Source organism: Chrysochloris asiatica, unplaced genomic scaffold (assembly GCF_000296735.1).
Source record: "Chrysochloris asiatica unplaced genomic scaffold, ChrAsi1.0 scaffold00135, whole genome shotgun sequence".
NCBI lineage: Eukaryota > Metazoa > Chordata > Mammalia > Afrosoricida > Chrysochloridae > Chrysochloris > Chrysochloris asiatica.
In genome coordinates, this window is record NW_006408653.1 from 1,582,902 (window position 1) to 1,601,681 (window position 18,780).

Sequence of the window (18,780 nt, forward strand, 5' to 3'; positions counted from 1 at the left end):
TTAATCTTCAGTCTTTTGTGCCATGGATTTGAGGCACTGAGGATTGCCATCACTTTGACTAGTAATGACCCTCATTTCCAGAGTTCATGGAATAATTTTAAGGAAAAATGAACTAATCTGGGCTCTCCATTTTCAGTCAAGAATATTGATTGTCTAGCTGTACAAAGGGTCTTCAAAAATTTCATGGAAAAATTCCATTCTCTCTCTCTCTTTTTTTTTTTTTAATTTTTTATTGTGAGCTGAGTGATAGGTTTACATGTGAGAACATCGGCTTTACACCATCAATTAATTGCAATGATTCCAGTCTCCTCCATGCATCATCATTCAACAGTATTGCTTTCATTCCCTCTGTTTTTTGGGGGCTGGGGGAGAATGTACACAAAAACACTCAGGAATATATAATAATTTAAACAACCAAAGAGCACATTCTGCAAGCTTACCTCCTAGCCACCAGCTCTCAGCCCCTCTCTTTCCATGAGTCGAGAGCCCTCAGCTGTGCCCTCTTTCCATTCATTATCTCTTAGTTCCATTTTCCCATGCACTTTTGAAGCCCCCTTATATATGTTACTATCAGCCTAAAGCAGAGTCCTTGTGTGGCAATGCAGGATAATGCACTAGACTACAAGGTCAATTTGAACCATGAGGTCAGCAGTTCAAACCCACCAGCCACCCCTCAGAAACCCTATACAGGGTCTCTATGGGCTGGAACCAACTTGACGGCACTTAACAACAACAAAGTGGAATTTGGAAATTATGTCAACATGAGTGGCTTTATATGAATTAAGGACATTTCAAGAAAGTTTTTACATGTGTTTCTACTTTTTACTTAGTTTGGATGCTTGGTTAGGTAACTGTGTTGGCGTTATTATATGGTAAATGGTTGTTACTATGTAAATGCGATGGAATCTGAGGTGTTCTTATGCTGACCTTGATAGGGTTGCCAAGGAAATGGGCTGTGGGGAGAGGTGAGGTCTATAAGGCACCACAGAGGGATGTTACATACAAAACACTGTGGAATGACACAACAGACATGCATTCTAACTGAATGGATTATAAATAACTATAAGGAGAAACATGGAAACAGCAATTCACCCACAAGCGTGGGTTTCTTTGTGTGGAGATGATGGTTCTGTGTCAGTGTTTCATGGTTTTATGCCCAGTCCCTTTGGGACCAACTAATTTAGCAAATCTTGGATAATCTCACTGTAATGAGAAAAAACAGTGGCCACTGTAGAACCTGTGACTTTGCCTTCATTAGCACTGACCTCCTAATTGGGACAAAAATAATTTCAAACCAATAAGATCTATAAGGCTCGGGCAGGGATATAGCTTCAAGGGAAGGGTCAGAATAGGACTAGAAATCTCTGGTTTTGAGGAAAGGAACTTAACTTTTGAGCTATTTATAAAGTTTTATAGCTTGCTCTTATCATTGATGGCACAGAACTAAGAAAATACAGATAAACAAAAAGATGAACGTTAAATCTGACTGTCCAGAAGTTGTAGTATTAATGTTTTGCTACAGTCTTACAATCTTTTCTGTGCATACATAAATATGAGGACAGGTCAAAGAGAAAAAGTATTATTAGGGTTCCAGGTCATGCAAGGTCAAATCAAAACAGTGAACTTCTCAGGGGATCTGCTGAGCCAACTAAATTCAAGTTTCAAAAGGTTATGGCAGTTGTTTTGGTTTTGTTTTTTTTGGGGGGGGGGAATTTCAAAAATAGATTATCATGAAAAGTTTTAAGAAAATTGAAAACTGTACTGGTGAGTGAAAAGCCAGGAAATTTACATCAAGGATTTTTTTTTTCCTATCAAATCAATGAACCTGCTCATTCTTTGAGGGTTGTAAGAGCTGTCCTACAAGAATTTCCTTGGAAAAACTTAAAAAGTCTGTTAATCCTTTTAAAGAGATTCTAAAAGGTAATAGGAGAAATATCCATCTTTTAGTTATTCCTCCTGTTATCTTATAACATCATAAGGAAAATGAGACTAAGGTTAAAAGACTTACCCAAGGTTGCATGGCTAGGAAGATAGAGCTAATTAAGCCCTGCAGGCTCCAGAGCCCAAGACTTCACCACTCTGCACAGTGTACAGCCACTGATTTTGGATTGTTGTTAGTGCCTTCGGGTTGGTTTTGACTCACAGTGGCCCTGTATAAGGTTTCCAAGCCTTATAAATCTTTGTGGGAGCAAAAAGCCTCATCTTTCTCCCATGGAATGGCTGGTGGGCTCAAACCATGGACCTTATGGTTTGCAGTTCAGTGCTTATCATGGATCCACCATACTCCTCTTGACTTTGTATAGCATTAACCATCCCTCTACATGTACCTATTTAGTGGCTGCGTGGTACTCGCTGATGTCGTGTTGTGATGCTGTAGGATAAGCACTGGACTGCTAACTGCAAGGTCAACAGTTCAAACTCATACACTAGTGTCCTCTCAATGATTGCAATCCCCTCTATGCAACTTCAGTTATCCCGCTTCCTCCCTGTGGTTCCTATTTCCATTCCATCACCTTTCCATCCCTAGTCAACTTTGTCCTTAGGTACATGCTGCCCTTTTGATTTTGAATGAGTGATCATTCATAGTGAGCATACCTTACCAGTGCTGTTGTCCCCCTATACACCTATCTACTGCTTGACTAAAAGTTGAACCATGAGGGTAAGTTCTTTTTCTGACCTGTAAGTCCTGCCTTTTTAAAAATAATTTTGAGTTTTGTTTCACATATTTTACCACTCTATCTGAGACTTTCTAATGTGCTCCCCTTCAGAGCAGTTAGTAGTGGTAGCTGGGTACCATCCAGTTTTTCTGGTCTCAGAGCCGTGGAGACTGATGTTTACATATTCCATTAGTCTGTTGGGCTTATTGATTTCCAATTAGCCTCTTCAATTTTCTTTTGCACATGGAGAGACCTTAGAGTTTGTAAGATCCCATACAGCATTCACCAAAGTAGAATATAGAAGATTGTCTTTGTGGACTATGTTATTGACATTGGTGTCCCCTGAGACTATGGTCCTGAGCCCCCAGACTCACCAACTCATTGCCTTAATTTAAGATGTCTGATAATGTGTTAAGTTTTCATCATTTTGCCTGCTGTATGCTTCACAACATTCATAGTTGTGTTTGCAGGAAATGTAAATACCCATGTGCCAATACCCTCTTTCAAACTCATATTTGTATAATACATAAATACATAATAAGCACTGGTAGCATGGTGATTTATATGTTAGGCTGCTAACCAAAAGGTCAGCAGTTTGAAGCCACCAGCAGTTTTGCAGGAGAAAGATGAGGTTTACTGCACAACAACAAATAACATATATACATACCCATTCAACCTGTGTCTCTGACAAGCTATTTTTGTTCCAAAGTTGTGTCTAGCTCACTATGTACTTCTATCCCCTTTAGTCCTTGCATGCCTCACTGTTGTCACAGATGTTTTAAATGGAAATTTTCTTAAAAGAAAAACAGAAGGTCTTTTATTGAGGGCTGGATATAAAGTGTTGAGAGTTGTGAGGAGCACTTGCTGAGTAGCTTCTGCACAGGCTGAGTTGGTGGAGAGAGGAGTGCTGTTGGAGACAGAGATGCAGTTACGTTAGCATGAAAGTCCTCTAAAGGTAGGCTCAGAATTATGGAGGTTACAACTTTTAGATGATAAGGTCAGGATTGCCCATAAGAACATTTGCCATAGGGAAGTTTTTTGGTTTTGTTTTTTAAGTAGTTATATCTATTATGACATACATCTTTCCATAAATGTCTAGAGTGATTTCGCAGAACAATGGCATCAGCTTCACTTTGGACTTACTACAAATGCATATATCCAGTACTCACCTCAAGCCTCCAAACTCACTGCCATCCAGTCGATTCCAACTCTTAGCCATCCAATAGGACAGAGATCTACTTCCTAGGGTTTCAGAGGCTGTACATCTTTATAAAACTAGACTGCCTCATCTTTCTCCCTTGGAGTTGACTGGTGCATTTGAACTGTGGACCTTTCAGTTAGCAGCCCAATGTTTAACCAGCTTTGCTACCAGGGATCTTACCTTAAATCTACTGAGTCAAAAACTCTGGGAGTAAAGCTCAGCAATCTGTGTTTTGTAAGTCCTCCAAGAGATACTGATGCATGCTAACTTTGAAGAACTACAGCTCAGAGTAGTGATTCTTAACTCTGGCTACACATCACAATCACCTATGAGCCAATGTGAAACAGAGGACTTACTTCCAGAAGACTTCAGAGGTTCAAGCCAGATTGAGAAGAAGAATATAATTGCTGGTGTCAGATAGATCTTGGCTGAAAGCAGGGAATACCAGAAAGATGTTTTCCTGTGCTTTATTGACTACACAAAGACTTTCAATTGTGTGGATCATGACAAGCTATGGACAGCGTTGCAGAGAATGAGTATTCTGGAGCACTTAATTGTGCTCATGAGGTACCTGTACATAGACTAAGAGGCAGTTGTTTGAACAGAACAAGGGAACGCTAAATGGTTTAAAATTAGGAAAGTTGTGTGCCAAGGTTGTATTCTTTCACCATACTTTTCAATCTGTGTGCTACACATAATCTGAGGAGCTGCATTTTATGAAGAAGAACATGGCATCAGGATTGGAGGAAGACTCATTAACAACCTACAATATGCAGCTGATACAACCTTGCTTGCTGAAAGTGAAGAAGACTTAAAATACTTACTGATGAAGATCAAAGACCACAGCCTTTGTTTGGTATGGGTTGCATCTCAGCATAAAGAAAAGAAAACTCCTCACCACTAGATTAATAAATAACGTAAATATATATATTTATATATATATACGTTAAGACCACAGAATAAATAGAGAAAAGATTGAAGTTGTCAAAGACTTCATTTTTCTCAGCTCAATCAACATTCATGGAAGCAGCAGTTAAGATATCAAACGACATACTGCATTAGGCAAATCTGCTGCATAAGACCTCGTTAAAGTGTTAAAGAGCAAAGATGTCAGTTTGAGGACTAAGGTGCGCCTGACCCAAGTCATGTTATTTTCAGTAACTTCATATGCATGCAAAAGTTGGACTATGAAGAAAGACCTTAGAAGAATTGATGCATTTGAGTCATGGTGTTGGAGGAGAATACTTAAAAGTACCATGGACTGCCAAAAGAATAAACCAATCTGTGTTGGAAGAAGTATACAGAATACTCCTTGGAAGCCAGGATGGCCAAACTTCATCTCTCATACTTAGGACATATTGGAGAAGGATTTCATGTTTGGTAAAATGGAGGGCCAGAGAAAATGAGGAAGGACCCCCAACATGATGGATTGGCAGCAATGATGGGCTCAAATGTAGCAACGATTGTAAGGTTGGTGCAAGACTAGAAATTGTTTCATTCTGTTGTACATAGGGTCACTATGAGTTAGTACCAACTTAGTGGCCCCTACAACAATAATAACCACAATGAACTTTAAAAAATCCTGTTGCTGATTCCTCATTCCAGACAACTGAATCAGAAATTCTGAGATGGGATTGAGGTTTCTGTAGTTCTCAATGCTCTCCAGGTGATTCCATTGCGTATCCCAGGGTGAAAACCACTGTGTTGCAGAGTTTAAGAGAAAGTTGGAAACAGTTTGATAAAACTGTACTGTGAAGCACAGTTGGCTTTTGTAAGTGATGAGTTCCCAACAGTGGTTTCTGTGGGTGACTGCTTCCCACTGACTTGGTTAGATGGGACACCCAAGTGTTGTTGCACTTGACATCTATAACATTCTGAGTGTCCAACCCTGAGCAGGGAGGCTTGTCTTTCTAGTGGACCACTGATTATGATAGATAGGCACAGCTGTGTGGGGCTCTCTTCCAGGTTCCTGAATGTTTCTGTGCAGCAATTGAAGTCTGCAGCAGGCAAACTAGCAGGGTAGAGAGAGGGAGGGGAGCATTTTGCATAATTACAACATTTAGTAAAGAGCATGCTCTTAAAGGAAATATTTTTAGTAAAGCATTGGGTTGCTTACTACACACAGAATATCTAGCGAGTTTGTGTGTTATTTTCCCACTCTTTCCCATTCCTCTCCCTCACCCCATACATAGAAAAAGTCAGTTTCAAAGAGACCAGCAATCTTAATTGCTCTAAATTACCCTGACATGGTTTTTGTATCCTTCTTACACAGGCTTGACCACAGATGCCAGTCAAACAGTTTGTGAAACAAGTGCTTCTGATTGGCATCTGTGATCGCTCAGATAGCCGTCCTGCCTTGAGCGTTCACCTGGAATCCTTGCATATGGTTTTGAGCATACGGTTTTGAATCTGCCATTTCCACTTTGCCCCTCAAAGGGGTTCTTCCTTCCTGCCACCTTTATTTGAGTGATTAGATGGTTGTAGCCACAACTGATGCAATTGCTGGTATGAGTTCAACGGACTTAAATTTCTCTTAAACCAACAGCATCTTCCAGATGTTTTAGAGAACCACATGTGGCAATAACTAGAAACCACAAAATACACCGAAATATAATATTCTTTATAGCAGGCATTCATCTGATTAGTGTTCAAAACCAAACCTAGAATCTAATCTTTGTGCACTGAGAAGGTGTTATCTTTACCTTAGATGAAGAGCTATATATAAAAAGGATGTAAAAAACATGGCACACCTGACAAGCATAAACTATGAAGTAGTTTACTTATAATACTTTATAGTTGTTGATAAGTGCCGTCGAGTCGGTTCTAAGCCATAGCAACCCTTTGGTATTAAAATATCACAATATGAAGGTGTTATGGATTGAGTTGTGTTCCTTGAAAACATGTGTTATAAAGCCTCCGCTCACTGCCTGTGGTCTTAACATGCTGTCAGGTTGTTCCATCTCATAGTGACCCTGTAGGGCTGTGGCTGGTGAATTTGAACCACCAACATTGCGATTGAAACCAAGCTTGCAGTCCAGTGCTTCTACAGCACCACACCAGGACTCCATTATTAGGGTAGAATGTGTCTTTTAAATAAACCTTTTTTGAGACATAAGAGCCTAAGCAAGCAATCAAGTAAGCAGAAGCTGGGCTACAATAGTTGCCAAGGCACAAGGGATCTCCAAAGAACCAGAAAGCAAGAACTAGAGACCCAGAAGACCACCCTCCATAGCCTGGCTAACTAAGACAGGAAGGTTGTGAAATAGTGTCCTAAGAGCTCAGGCCAAAGTGTTAAGCATGATGAATTATGCAGCTGGTAGTGGTAATGTAAAGTGTACTGACTTGTCTTAAAAAGTCAGATGGTTTCAAATTGGAAAGTAAACATACCACTGTGTTTTTAGGTGCCAGCAATTCGTTTCTGACTCACAGTGACCCTGTGCACAACAGGAAGAAGCACTGCTATGTCCTGGCCATCTTCACAATTGTTGTGGTTTAGCCCATTGTTGCTGACACTGTGTCATTCCATCTGGTTAAGGGGTCTTTCTCTTTTTCCTGACCCTCACTCCTCCCACCCCCAACCCTTGGCTTAAAAAACAAAACAAAACAAAACAAAAAAAACCTTTTTTATTGTGAATTGAGTGAACGTTTACAGACCAGATCATCAGTTTTACATTCAACAAATAATACACTGCATTCCTCTCAATGATTTCAATCTACTCATTGTACGACCACCTATCCCACTTCCTCCCTGCGTTTGGCATTTCCATTTTTCCCCATCCTTCTAAATGTTGTCCTTAGGTAAATGCTGCCTTTTTTATCTCAAATGGTTGACCATTCTATGGTGTGTGCACCTCAATAGTGTTGTTGTCCCTCTTATATACATATTCATTGCTTGACTAAAAATTGAGCCATGGTGGAGAGTTCCACAGCTGAAGGATGACAAGGGCAAGAACCTCGGGATTCCACCAGGTTCTAGATGACCAGTAAGCCTGGTCTTCTACTTATTTATTTTTTTAACTTTTTATTGCAAGTGGAATGAAGGCTTACAGAGAAAATCATGTTTTCATGTATCATACACTTTGTTTCATCTCAATTATTGCAATTCCCTCCGTAACAAGTTATCCCACTCCCTCCCAGTAATTCCTATTTCTATTCTATCCTCTTTTCCATCCCATCTCAGCTTTGTTCTTAGGTAAATATGGCCCTTTTTATCTGAATGATTGACTAATCCATGGTAAGCATACCTCACCAATGTTGTTGTCCCCCCCTATATACTTATGTACTCCTTGGTTGAAAATTGATCCATGAAAGTGAGTTCTTTTATAGACCTGAAGAGTTATCAGGGGCCATAGTCTTGGTTTCCTCCAGTCTGTTTTTGACCAGTAAGCCTGGCATTAAAAAAAAATATATATATGCAATTTTGAGTTTTGTTCCACATATTCTGCCACTCTATCCGGGAGCTTCTAATGTGATTCCTTTCAGAGCAGTAGGTAGTGGTAGCTAGGCACCATCTAGTTCTTCTGGTCTCAGAATTGTGGTGAATGATGTTCACCTGCTCCATTGATCTATTGGACTAATTGATTACAAGCATCTTCAATTTTCATCTCTCTTCTTTCTTCCATATATGGCCCCTTGTGAGCTTTTTTTTTTTTTTTTCAAGTTTTTATTGTGAATTATATGATAGTTTACATGGGAGAACATTACTTTCACATTCCCCCTATCTTATATCTTTTCATTGCCATGGTTACAATCCCCTCGGGCATCATCAAACAACCAAAGGGTTCACCCCACAAGCCTGCCCTTCGGTCGTCAACACACAGCCCCTCTTTCTCTCTGGGTCTAGAGTCCCCAGCTGCTCCATCTCTCCACGTCATTGTCTCTGCCTCCATCTCTGGCATCACTGTTTCTCTGGGTAGGGTCCCGCACTCCGCTCTACTCCCTTGATTGTCACAGGGACCTCTGCTCCTAGACTGTAAAGTCAACCACTTCCCTCCTTGTACTACATAATGTCTACCTTTACATTTCCAACCCTCACAGTCAGTCCTGATAACAATTATTCGCTATTGTATCACATGGGTGCTATCCCCATCTCCTGTCGTCATGACCCTCCACTTTTACAAGCATAATGTCCTTCTCCAGGGACTGGTCCCTCCTGACAGTATATCCAAAGTATGAAAAATGAAGTGTCACCTTGCTTCTAAGGAGCATTCTGGCTGTTCTTCCAAGATAGATTTGTTGTTCTTCTGGCAGTCCATATTGTTATTGTTATGAATTGTTGTCAAGTCAGGTTCAACTCAGAGCAACCCTGTATAAGGTATCTGAAGAGCAGCTGGTAAATTTGAACCACCAACCTTGCAGGCAATCCAGTGTTTATCCTGAAGCGCCACACTAGTCAATGATACTAACACCATAATTCAAAGACTTCAATTCTTCTGTGGTTTTCCTTATTCTTTGTCCAACGTTCACGTGTTTATCAGGTGATTGACTATGCCATAGCTTCAGTCCTCAAAGTGACACCTTTGCTCTTGAACACTTTTAAAGAGGTCTTTTGCAGCAGATTTGCCTAGTGCTATATGAAGGATAACATGTTTGGTAGGGTGGAGGGTCAGAGAAAAAGAGGAAGACCTCCAATGAGATGGATTGGCCAAGTGGCAGCATCAGTGGGCTAAAGCGTGGCAACAATAGTGAGGTTGGCCCAGGATCGGGCAATGTTTCGTTCTGCTGTGCATAGGGTCGCTTTGAGTTGGTACCAACTCGGTGGCACCTAACAATAACAGCAACATACGCTGTTTGATTTCTTGACAGCTATTGCTATAAGCATTGATTGTAGATCCAAGTAAATGGAAATCTTTGACAACTTCAGTTTTGTGTTCATTTATTTATCATATCATGATGTTATTTATTGGTCTAGTTGTAAGGATTTTCATTTTATTTACTTTGAGGTAAACCCATACCGAAGACGATAGAGAAGCTCTTCATCAGTATTTCAAGTCCTCCTTGCCTTCAGTAAACAAGGTTGCGTCATCTGCATATTGCACTGTTAAAGACTATTCCTCAAACCCTGATGCCACATTCTACTTCATACAATCCAGCTTCGCAGATTATTTGCACAGCATACAGTTTAAATAAGTATGATGAAAGAATACAATCCTGGTGCACACCTTTCCTGATTTTAAACTATTCCATATCCAACAACCTCTTGGTCTATGTACAGTTTCCTCATGAGCACAATTAAGTGTTTTGGAATACCCATTTTTTCCAATGTTACCCATCATTTGTTATGATCTACACAGTTGGAAGCCTTTGCATGGTAAATAAGCACAAGCAGACATCTTTCTGATAGTCTCTGCTTTCATCCGAACTCCACCTGACAGCAGCAATGGTATCCCTCATTCCACTTCCTCTTCTGAATCCAGCTTGAATTTCTGGAAGCTCCTTGTCAATATACTGATGGCAATCATTTTTAAATTATCTTCAGCAAAATACTACTGGCATGTGATGTTAATGATACTGTTCGATGATTTCCTCATTCCATCAAGTCTCCTTTCTTTGGAATGGACATAATGTTTACAGTGTCATTAAATATTCTGTCCATCTTGTTGTTGTTGTTAAGTGCTGTTGAGTCGATTCCGACCCATTGTGACCCTATATAGGGTTTCCAAGGAGCAGCTGGTGAGCTTGAACCACCAACCTTGCAGTTCAAATGACTTTTGCAGTCGGATGCATTAGCCCACAGCGCCACACTAGTACTTCATCTGTCCATAGAGTCCTTCAATATTACAACGCTTGAGATTTTTTCTTCAGTTCTTTCAGCTTGAGAAACACTGAGCATATTCTTCCCCTAGGTCTTCTAACTCCAGGTCTTTGCACATTTCATTATAATACTTTGTTTTCTTGAGCTGCCCTTTGAAAATTTCTGCTCAGCTCTCTTACTTCCTCATTTCTTCTATTTGCTTTAGCTCAAGAGCAAGTTTCAGAGTCTCTTCTGATGCCCACTTTGGTCTTTTCCTGTTTTTTTTGTGTGTGTGTGTGTTTGTTTTTTTTAAATGACTTTTTGCTTTCTTCCTGTGATGTTCTTGTTCTTCTAGCCTTCTGTCATTAGTATCGAATCCATCAAATCTCTTCTCAAGATGGTCTCTAAATTCAGTTGGAGTATGTTCTAGGTCATATTTTGGCTCTTGTGGAGTTGTTTTAATTTTCTTAAGCTTCAGTCTGAATTTGCATATGGGCAATTGATGGTCTGTTCCACAGTCAGCCCCTGGCCTTGTTTTGCTTGATGGTATTGAGCTTCTCCATCATTTCTCCCCACAGATGTAGTTAGTTGGATTCCTGGTATTCCCTCTGGTGAGGTCCAAATGTATAGTCACAGTTTATGTGGTTGACAAAAAGGTATTTGCAATGTATAAGTCAGTGGTCTGGCATAATTCTGTTATGCAATTGCCAGCACCATTTCTATCACCAGGATCTTTTTTTCTAACTACTAATCTTTCCTCTTTGTTTCCAACTGTTGCATTCCAATCATTAGTAATTATCGATGGGTCTTGATTACATGTTTGATCAATTTCGGACTGAAGAAGTTAGTAGAATTCTTTAATTTCATCAGCACTGCTTTAGTGGTTGGTGCATAATAAATTGGTGGTTGATTAGATAATAGTGCATTAACTGGTCTTCCTTCTAGTGTATGGATATTATCCTTTCACAGACAGCATCGTGCTTCCTAGATAGATATTGAAATGCTCTCTTGACAATGACTGCAGCCCCATTCCTCCTCTTCAGTGTGTCATTTCCGGCATAGAACACCAACACCATGATTGACTCCTAACTTCCACACTACACCGTGTCTCCTTTATTTCTTTTTCTGTTTTGTTGCCTGTCTCTCCTAGTTGGGCTGTAAGCTCCATGAGAGTAAGGGTCATGTCTGTGTTCCCCTGCTGTCTTCTAACACAGTGGACACAGTATTTACTGGATTAAATAATTACCAGTAAAATTCACTGCTTTTTGATGTTGTTAAGCAGCACAGAGAAATAGTGCTTGGGGGTTGTGAGAAATAGCTGTTGGTGAGCCATCTTCAGAACTGAGGAAATTTGGGGTGTAGCAAGTTGGCATGACAAAAGGGAACTCTGAGAAGAGGAAGGGACTAGTTTGACCCTCTAGACTCTTTTAAAATAAGAATACACCCATCAAAGAAGTAAGGGAAGTTCATGGGAAGGGGATGAAACTAACTTTAGATGAGAATGCTCCCTGTAGGGGCTAGTAGTTGACTTTTGGGAGAGATTGTAAACTCCTAAGTACCCAATAAAGGGGAAATGGAGGGGAGGGGCTCCCCCCCCCCCAGCTAGGTTAATAAAAGTCTTTGTCAAATGGCCATGCAGTGCTTATGCCCTTATAACGGGGCTGCGTGCCCGATTTTGGAAAATTGAATTAAAAAAACCTCACCCTCCCTAAAATGAGTACAGATTGGATTACTTGAGCGTTTGTCAGTATAGACAAAGTTTCTCACAGGGGTGAGGAAAACAAATAACACCAACCTCAAAACAATCTCAATTTCCTTCAAGCAGGGTGTTCCTTCCAGTTTGAAACTGGTTGCTTCCTGCTGAGACTTTACCTTTCCATCCCAGATGTACTGAATCAGAATCTATAGTATTTTGTATACTTAAGAATAACCTGGGATTCTTGTTAAACTGGAGAATCTGAATCAGTATACAGACAGTCCCCAGTTGATTTGACTTGCACTTGCTCTCTAATATTATGTAAAATTTACCCTCACTTTGAGCACATCCCTACTGGAACCATCCATGTTGTTGTTAAGTGCCCTAGAGTTGGTTGTGACTCATAGAAACTATGTACAGCCTTTCTAAGGAGTGGCTAGTGAGTTTGAACCTCCAACCTCATGATTATCAGTCCAGTGCTTATCCTACAGTGCCACACCAGAAACCAGCCCCTACTTTCAACAACGTCTTCATCACAATCACCTTCACTGCTGCACATGCAGCTTTTAAATCATTGAGCCTTTTCTTGCCCTAAAGGAAGGCTAAATAACCATCTGCACCTGTTCCAAACTACCTTCAAAATCAAGTAGAGACACACTTAGGAATGGATCTTCTCCATAAGTGGGGGAGATGCAGGGGTGCATGTGTCTGGGGAGGAAATGCAGATTCGCAGCAGGGGGCTGAACTGGAATGAATTTAACTTGGCAGTGTTTCTCCCAGACATGGGTCTTGATGCTGGGCCTGCCAAGAAGCTTACTTGATCTGGGCTGGTAGTGAAGAAAGAAGGAACTGATTATTTCTTGGCGCCTTTACCCATGGGATTATACAAGTCACAGCAAATTTCTCTCAAAAAACTGATGAAAGCTCTTCCTTGCATAGTATTGTTGCCTGCTTATCCCCACTGCATACGTTATAGACACCTGCCCTATCTATCTAGGTGTATCAACTAGAGATCTACATACAGAGGAACCTCGTTTATCTGACAGGAGCTCCTGGGACGTACCCCTGAGAAATGCATTGGTAGAGATAGACTGGAGTCTCCACGCCTCTAAAAATGTGCTAACCACAGGGAAGGATATGGTGCCATTGAGGCTGTTTGTTAACTGCATTTGATTTGAACCCTGGATCTTTTCAGGGTGCCAGCATTGAATGTGTTGAGGGTTCGTGGATTGGAAATGTTGGGTGGTTCTTCCTTTTGACCCCTGTTAACAATAGTAGCTGTTTGCATTACCTTCCTTCCATTTCCACTTAACATGTGTCATTGGATCAGTCAGTTTCCTTGTCTTCATCCCTGTTTTGTCATCTATAAAATGAAGATATTTTATTGCTGGTGGTGTTGTTCAGTGCTGTTGAGTCATTTCCAACTCATAGCGACTCTGTATAGGGTTTCTGAGAAGCAGCGGATGGACTTGAACTTCTGACCTGTGGTTAGTTAGCACATTAGTGCTTATTCTACAGCACCACACCAGGATTCCCTTTTATTTCTAGAACTCTTGAAATTCCTCCACTGTGTCTTTGATAATACCATATCCAACTTGCTCTTATGCTTAGTGTTCTTAGCAGTGTTCCACCAGCCCCAAGACTTTATTTTGGCAACATTCTCTGTGCTCTAAGCTTTTTCATAGTTGGATGAGGCATGTGGGTGGTCTGGACAAGTTACAGGAAAGATTGAAATGAATATTATCTAAAAGGAAAATCCACCACACGTCTGTCAGTTTGGCATACTGTGGTGACTTGTGTGTTGCTGTGATTCCGGAAGCTATGTCATGGGTTTTTTAAATACCAGCAGTGTCATCCACAGTGGACAGGTTTCAACTGCACTTTCCGACAAAGACAGACTAGGAAAAGGAGAGACAGACTACTTCTGAATATTTAGTCACTGAAAACTTTATAAATAGCAGTAAAACACTGTCAGCACCAGAATATTGACTATTGGACCACTATGAATAACACCAGAATGTTGTCAGATGATGAGCACCTCAAGTTGGAGGCACTCAAAATATGACTGGGGAAGAGCTCACTCCACAAAGTAGAGTTGACCATGTTGATGCAAATGGAGTAAAGTTTTTGGGACCTTCATTTGCTGATGGGACCCAATTCAAAATGAGGAGAAACAGCTATAAACATCCATTGATAATCAGAACATGGAATATATGAAGTATGACTCTAGGAAAATTGCAAGTTGTTAAAAATAAAATGGAACACATAAAGATCGATATCCTCCCTAGGCATTAGTGAGTTGAAATGGACTGGTAGTGGCCATTTTGAATCTGACAATCACATGGTTTACTATGCTTAGGGATAACAAATTAAAGGGGAATGGAATCACATTCATCATCAAAAAGAACATTTCAAGATCCATCTTAAAGTACATTGTTGTCTGTGATAATAGGATCATATCCATATGCTGTTGTAGTGCTGTAAGATCTGCACTCTACCATAAGGTCGGTTTGAACTGCAAGGTCCATTATTGAAGCTTACCAGTTGCTCCTCAGAAACCATACACAGAGTCACTATGAATTGGAACCTACTCTTAACAACACTAATAACAACAACAAGGAAGACCAGTTAATACCACTATTATTCAAATTTATGCAGCAACCACTAAATCAGTGATGATGAAATTAAAGAATTCTACCAACTTCTCCAGTCTTAAATTGATCAAACATGCAATCATCTTGATTGCATGTTTGATCAATTTGGTATTTGGAGTAAAAAGGTGTGAAACAAAGAGAAAGGATCAGTAGTTGGAAAATATGGTCTTGATGATAGAAACAATGCTGGAGATCTCATGGGAGAATTTTACAAGACCAGTGACTGGTTCATTGCAAATACCTTTTTTTAAACAACATAAAAGGCTAATGTATGCATGGGCCTCACCAAAAGGCATACACAAATCAAATTGATTACGTCTTTGGAAAAAGACAATGGAAAAGCTCCATATCATCATCCAAAACATGGCCAGAGATGATAGACTGTCGAACTGACCAACAACTGCACATAGGCAACGTCAGGCTGAAGCTGAAGAAAATTAAAACAAGGTCATAAGAGTCAAAATATGACCTTGAACATAAACGACCTGAATATAGAGACTATCTCAAGAACAGATTTAGTACATTAGACACTAGTGACCAAAGATCAGAAGAATTATGGGATGACATCAAGAACATCATACAAGAAAAAAAGCAAAGGATAATTAAGAAGGAAACAATCAAAGTGTACGTCAGAAGAGATTCTGAAACTAGCTCCTCTTCAGTGTGTTTGGTTGGTTATGTGCTGTGGAGTCGGTTCCAACTCAGAAAAGAAGATGCGGGAAAAGAAAATCTCATCTTTCTCTCGCAGAGTGGCAGGTAGTCTTGAACTGCTGACCTTGATGTTAGCAGCCCAAGTCGTAACCACTATGCTACTGTAGAGATGCTAAAGTGAATGGAAAAAAATGAAGAGGTAAAAAACTAAAAAATGTTCACAGGGCAGTTTAAGAAGACAAAGTCAAATATTACAATGACTTGTGTAAAGACCTGGAGTTAGAAAACCAAAAGGGAAGAACACGCTTAGAATTTCTTAAGCTAAAAGAACTGAAGAAAAAGTTAAAGCTTTGGCTTATAATATTGAAAGATTCTGTAAGCAAAATATTGAATGATGCAGAAATGATGTTCAACCATTTCAAGAGGTAGCATATGATCAAGAGCCAATGATACTGAATGGAGAAGTCCAAGGTGCACTGATGGGATTTTGCATAAACAAGGCTATGGGAATTGCTGAAATATAACTTGAAATCTTTCAACAAACTGAGGCAGCACTGAAGGCATTTACTCAACTGTGTCAAGAAATTTGGAAGATGTCTACCTGGCCAGCGGATTGAAAGAGATCCATATTTGTGCCCATTCCAAAGATAGGTGACTGAACAGAATGCAGAAATCATCAGACAATATCGTTATATCGCATACAAGTAAAATTTTGCTAAAGATAATTCAGAAACGGCTGTAGCAATACATTGACAGAGCTGCCAGAGGTTGAGGCCAGGTTAAGATGGGGATGTGGAACAAGGGATATCATTGCTGATGGATATTGACTGGAAGCAGAGAATGTTTAACTGTGCGCTTAATTGACTACGCAAAGGCTTTCGATTGTGTGAATCAGGACAAGCTACGGACTACAGTGCGGATAATGAGTATTCCAGAACATTTAATTTTGCTCATGAGGAACCTGCATATAGATGAAGAAGCAGTCGTTAAAATAGAACAAGGGGACACTGAATGGTTTAAAATCAGGAAATGTGTATGCCAGGGTTGTATTCTTTCACCTTCAATCTGTAGGCTAAGCAAGTAATCCAAGAAGCTGGATTATGTGAAGAAAAACATGGCATCAGAATTGGAGGAAGACTCGTTAACAACCTGTGATATGCAAATGATACAGCCTTGCTTGCTGAAAGTGAAGACAACTTAAAATACTTACTGATGAAGATCAAAGAATAGCCTTCGGTATGGATTGCACCTCAATGTAAAGAAAACAAAAATTCTCACAACTGGACCAATTAATAACATCAAGATAAATGGATAGAAGATTGAAGTTGTCGAAGACTTCATTTTGCTCGGCTCAACCATCAACTCTCATGGAAGCAGTAATCCAGAAATCAAAGGATGTCTTGCATTGGGCAAAGCTGCTGCACAAGACCTCTTTAAAGTCTTCAAAAGCAACGATGTCAGTTTGAGGACCAAGATGTGCCTGATCCAAACCATGGTATTTTCAACAGTCTCATATGCATATAAAAATTGGACAACGAATAAAGAAGACCATAAAAGTATTAATGGATTTGAATTATGGTGTTGGAGGAGAATAATAAAAGTGCCATGGACTGCCAGAGGAACAAATGTGTGTTGGAAGAAGTACAGCTAGAATGCTCCACAGAAGCCAGGATTGCCAGACTTTTTCTCTGATACTTAGGACATATTATCAGGAGGGACCAGTTTCTGGAGAAGTATATCATGCTTGGTCAAGTGGAGGGTCAGTGAAAAAGAGGAAAACCCTCAATGAGATGGATTGGCAAATTGGCAGCTGCAATGGGTTCAAGGGTAGCAACAATTGTGAGATTGTCACAGGACCAGGCAGTGTTTCATTCTGCTGTACATAAGGTCACTATGAATTGGTACCACTCAATGTCACCTAACAACAACAACAAAAAGGGAAATTATGGGACTCTGTACAGATCAATGAAGTTCACCCACTAGGCTGAATTGGAATCAATATGCTGCCTTTTAGGATATAAAGGCTTAGTCACAGCAACATGGATCCATACAGACCTCATAAGCAAGATGTGAAAGAACTTATTGGTGACTCACTGCTTTCCCACAGTCTTAGCTGTAATAGCAGAAATGGATGCTGCTCTGGACTGAGGCTCTGGTGACTACATCAGAATATGAGCTCTTAAGTCCTTTTGATGTCCCTGAAAATTCAGTCTAGCATAGATACAGCAGTAAGGCTTACGGTCTGAAATGATAGAATCCCACTGTAGTCTTTAAATCCACAATTTTAATGCAATACAGAATTTGTTGAGCATCATGGGCTTTTTATATTCTTCTTCAGGTTTTCCATATGAGAAAGATCCCCGATTATACTTCGATGACACTTGTGTGGTGCCTGAGAGACTGGAAGGTAAGTAGTCTTTTCTGAGGTTTGTGGTCAAGCTGTAGAGTTAGGATGTCAGAGAACTTCCAGTCGTGTTGCCAAGGTAAATGACTGAACCAGCATTCACACCTTTTTGCCGAAATCTACTGAGAAACATGGGTCTGAAGTATTGTTTATGTATCTTTGCCTCAAACAGGCAAAGTCAAACAGGAGCCCACTATGTATCGAGAGGGGCCCCCTTACCAGCGCCGAGGTTCCCTACAGCTGTGGCAGTTCCTGGTTACCCTTCTTGATGACCCAGCCAATGCCCACTTCATTGCCTGGACAGGCCGAGGCATGGAGTTCAAGCTGATAGAACCCGAAGAGGTAAGCCCTGGGGGCTGGACTAGGATAATTTTTGAAATGATGATGATTGTTGTTGTTTATATATCCCTTGGAAGAGTCCTGGTGTGGTGCTGTAGGTCATTGTGCTGGACTGCAGAGTATATTTGAACTGCATGGTCGGCAGTTCAAGCTCACTAGCTGCTTTTTGGAAACCCTATTCAGGGTCACTATGGGTCAGAACCGACTCAACAGCACTTAACAACAACAACAACAACAATATATCCCTTGGGGCTTTTTATTGTGTTAACTATGCTCTCTTAGTCACAATCTAGCTCGTGAGTTAGTAGTGCCTGTCACTTGGACAGTTTACAATATATGGATAAGGCAAGCTGTCTATCATAGAATATATAAAAGGTATTGCTAACACTTCTGTAAGATCTGGGGAAAGAGGCTATGACATTTACATCCAAATAGGGTGGCTTTC

The 18,780-nt window shown here is 40.3% G+C and overlaps 1 protein-coding gene across 2 annotated transcripts in view; it reads left to right on the forward strand.

Moving 5' to 3' along the window:
* The window catches only part of ETV5 (ets variant 5), a 90,072-nt gene that overhangs the window by 61,589 nt on the left and 9,703 nt on the right, over nt 1-18,780 (forward strand). For both annotated transcript variants that reach the window (XM_006869756.1, XM_006869755.1), the window contains exons 10-11: nt 17,931-17,999; nt 18,169-18,338. In XM_006869756.1, coding sequence (XP_006869818.1) covers nt 17,931-17,999; nt 18,169-18,338 — 239 coding nt within the window. The remainder of the gene's footprint in view (nt 1-17,930; nt 18,000-18,168; nt 18,339-18,780) is intronic.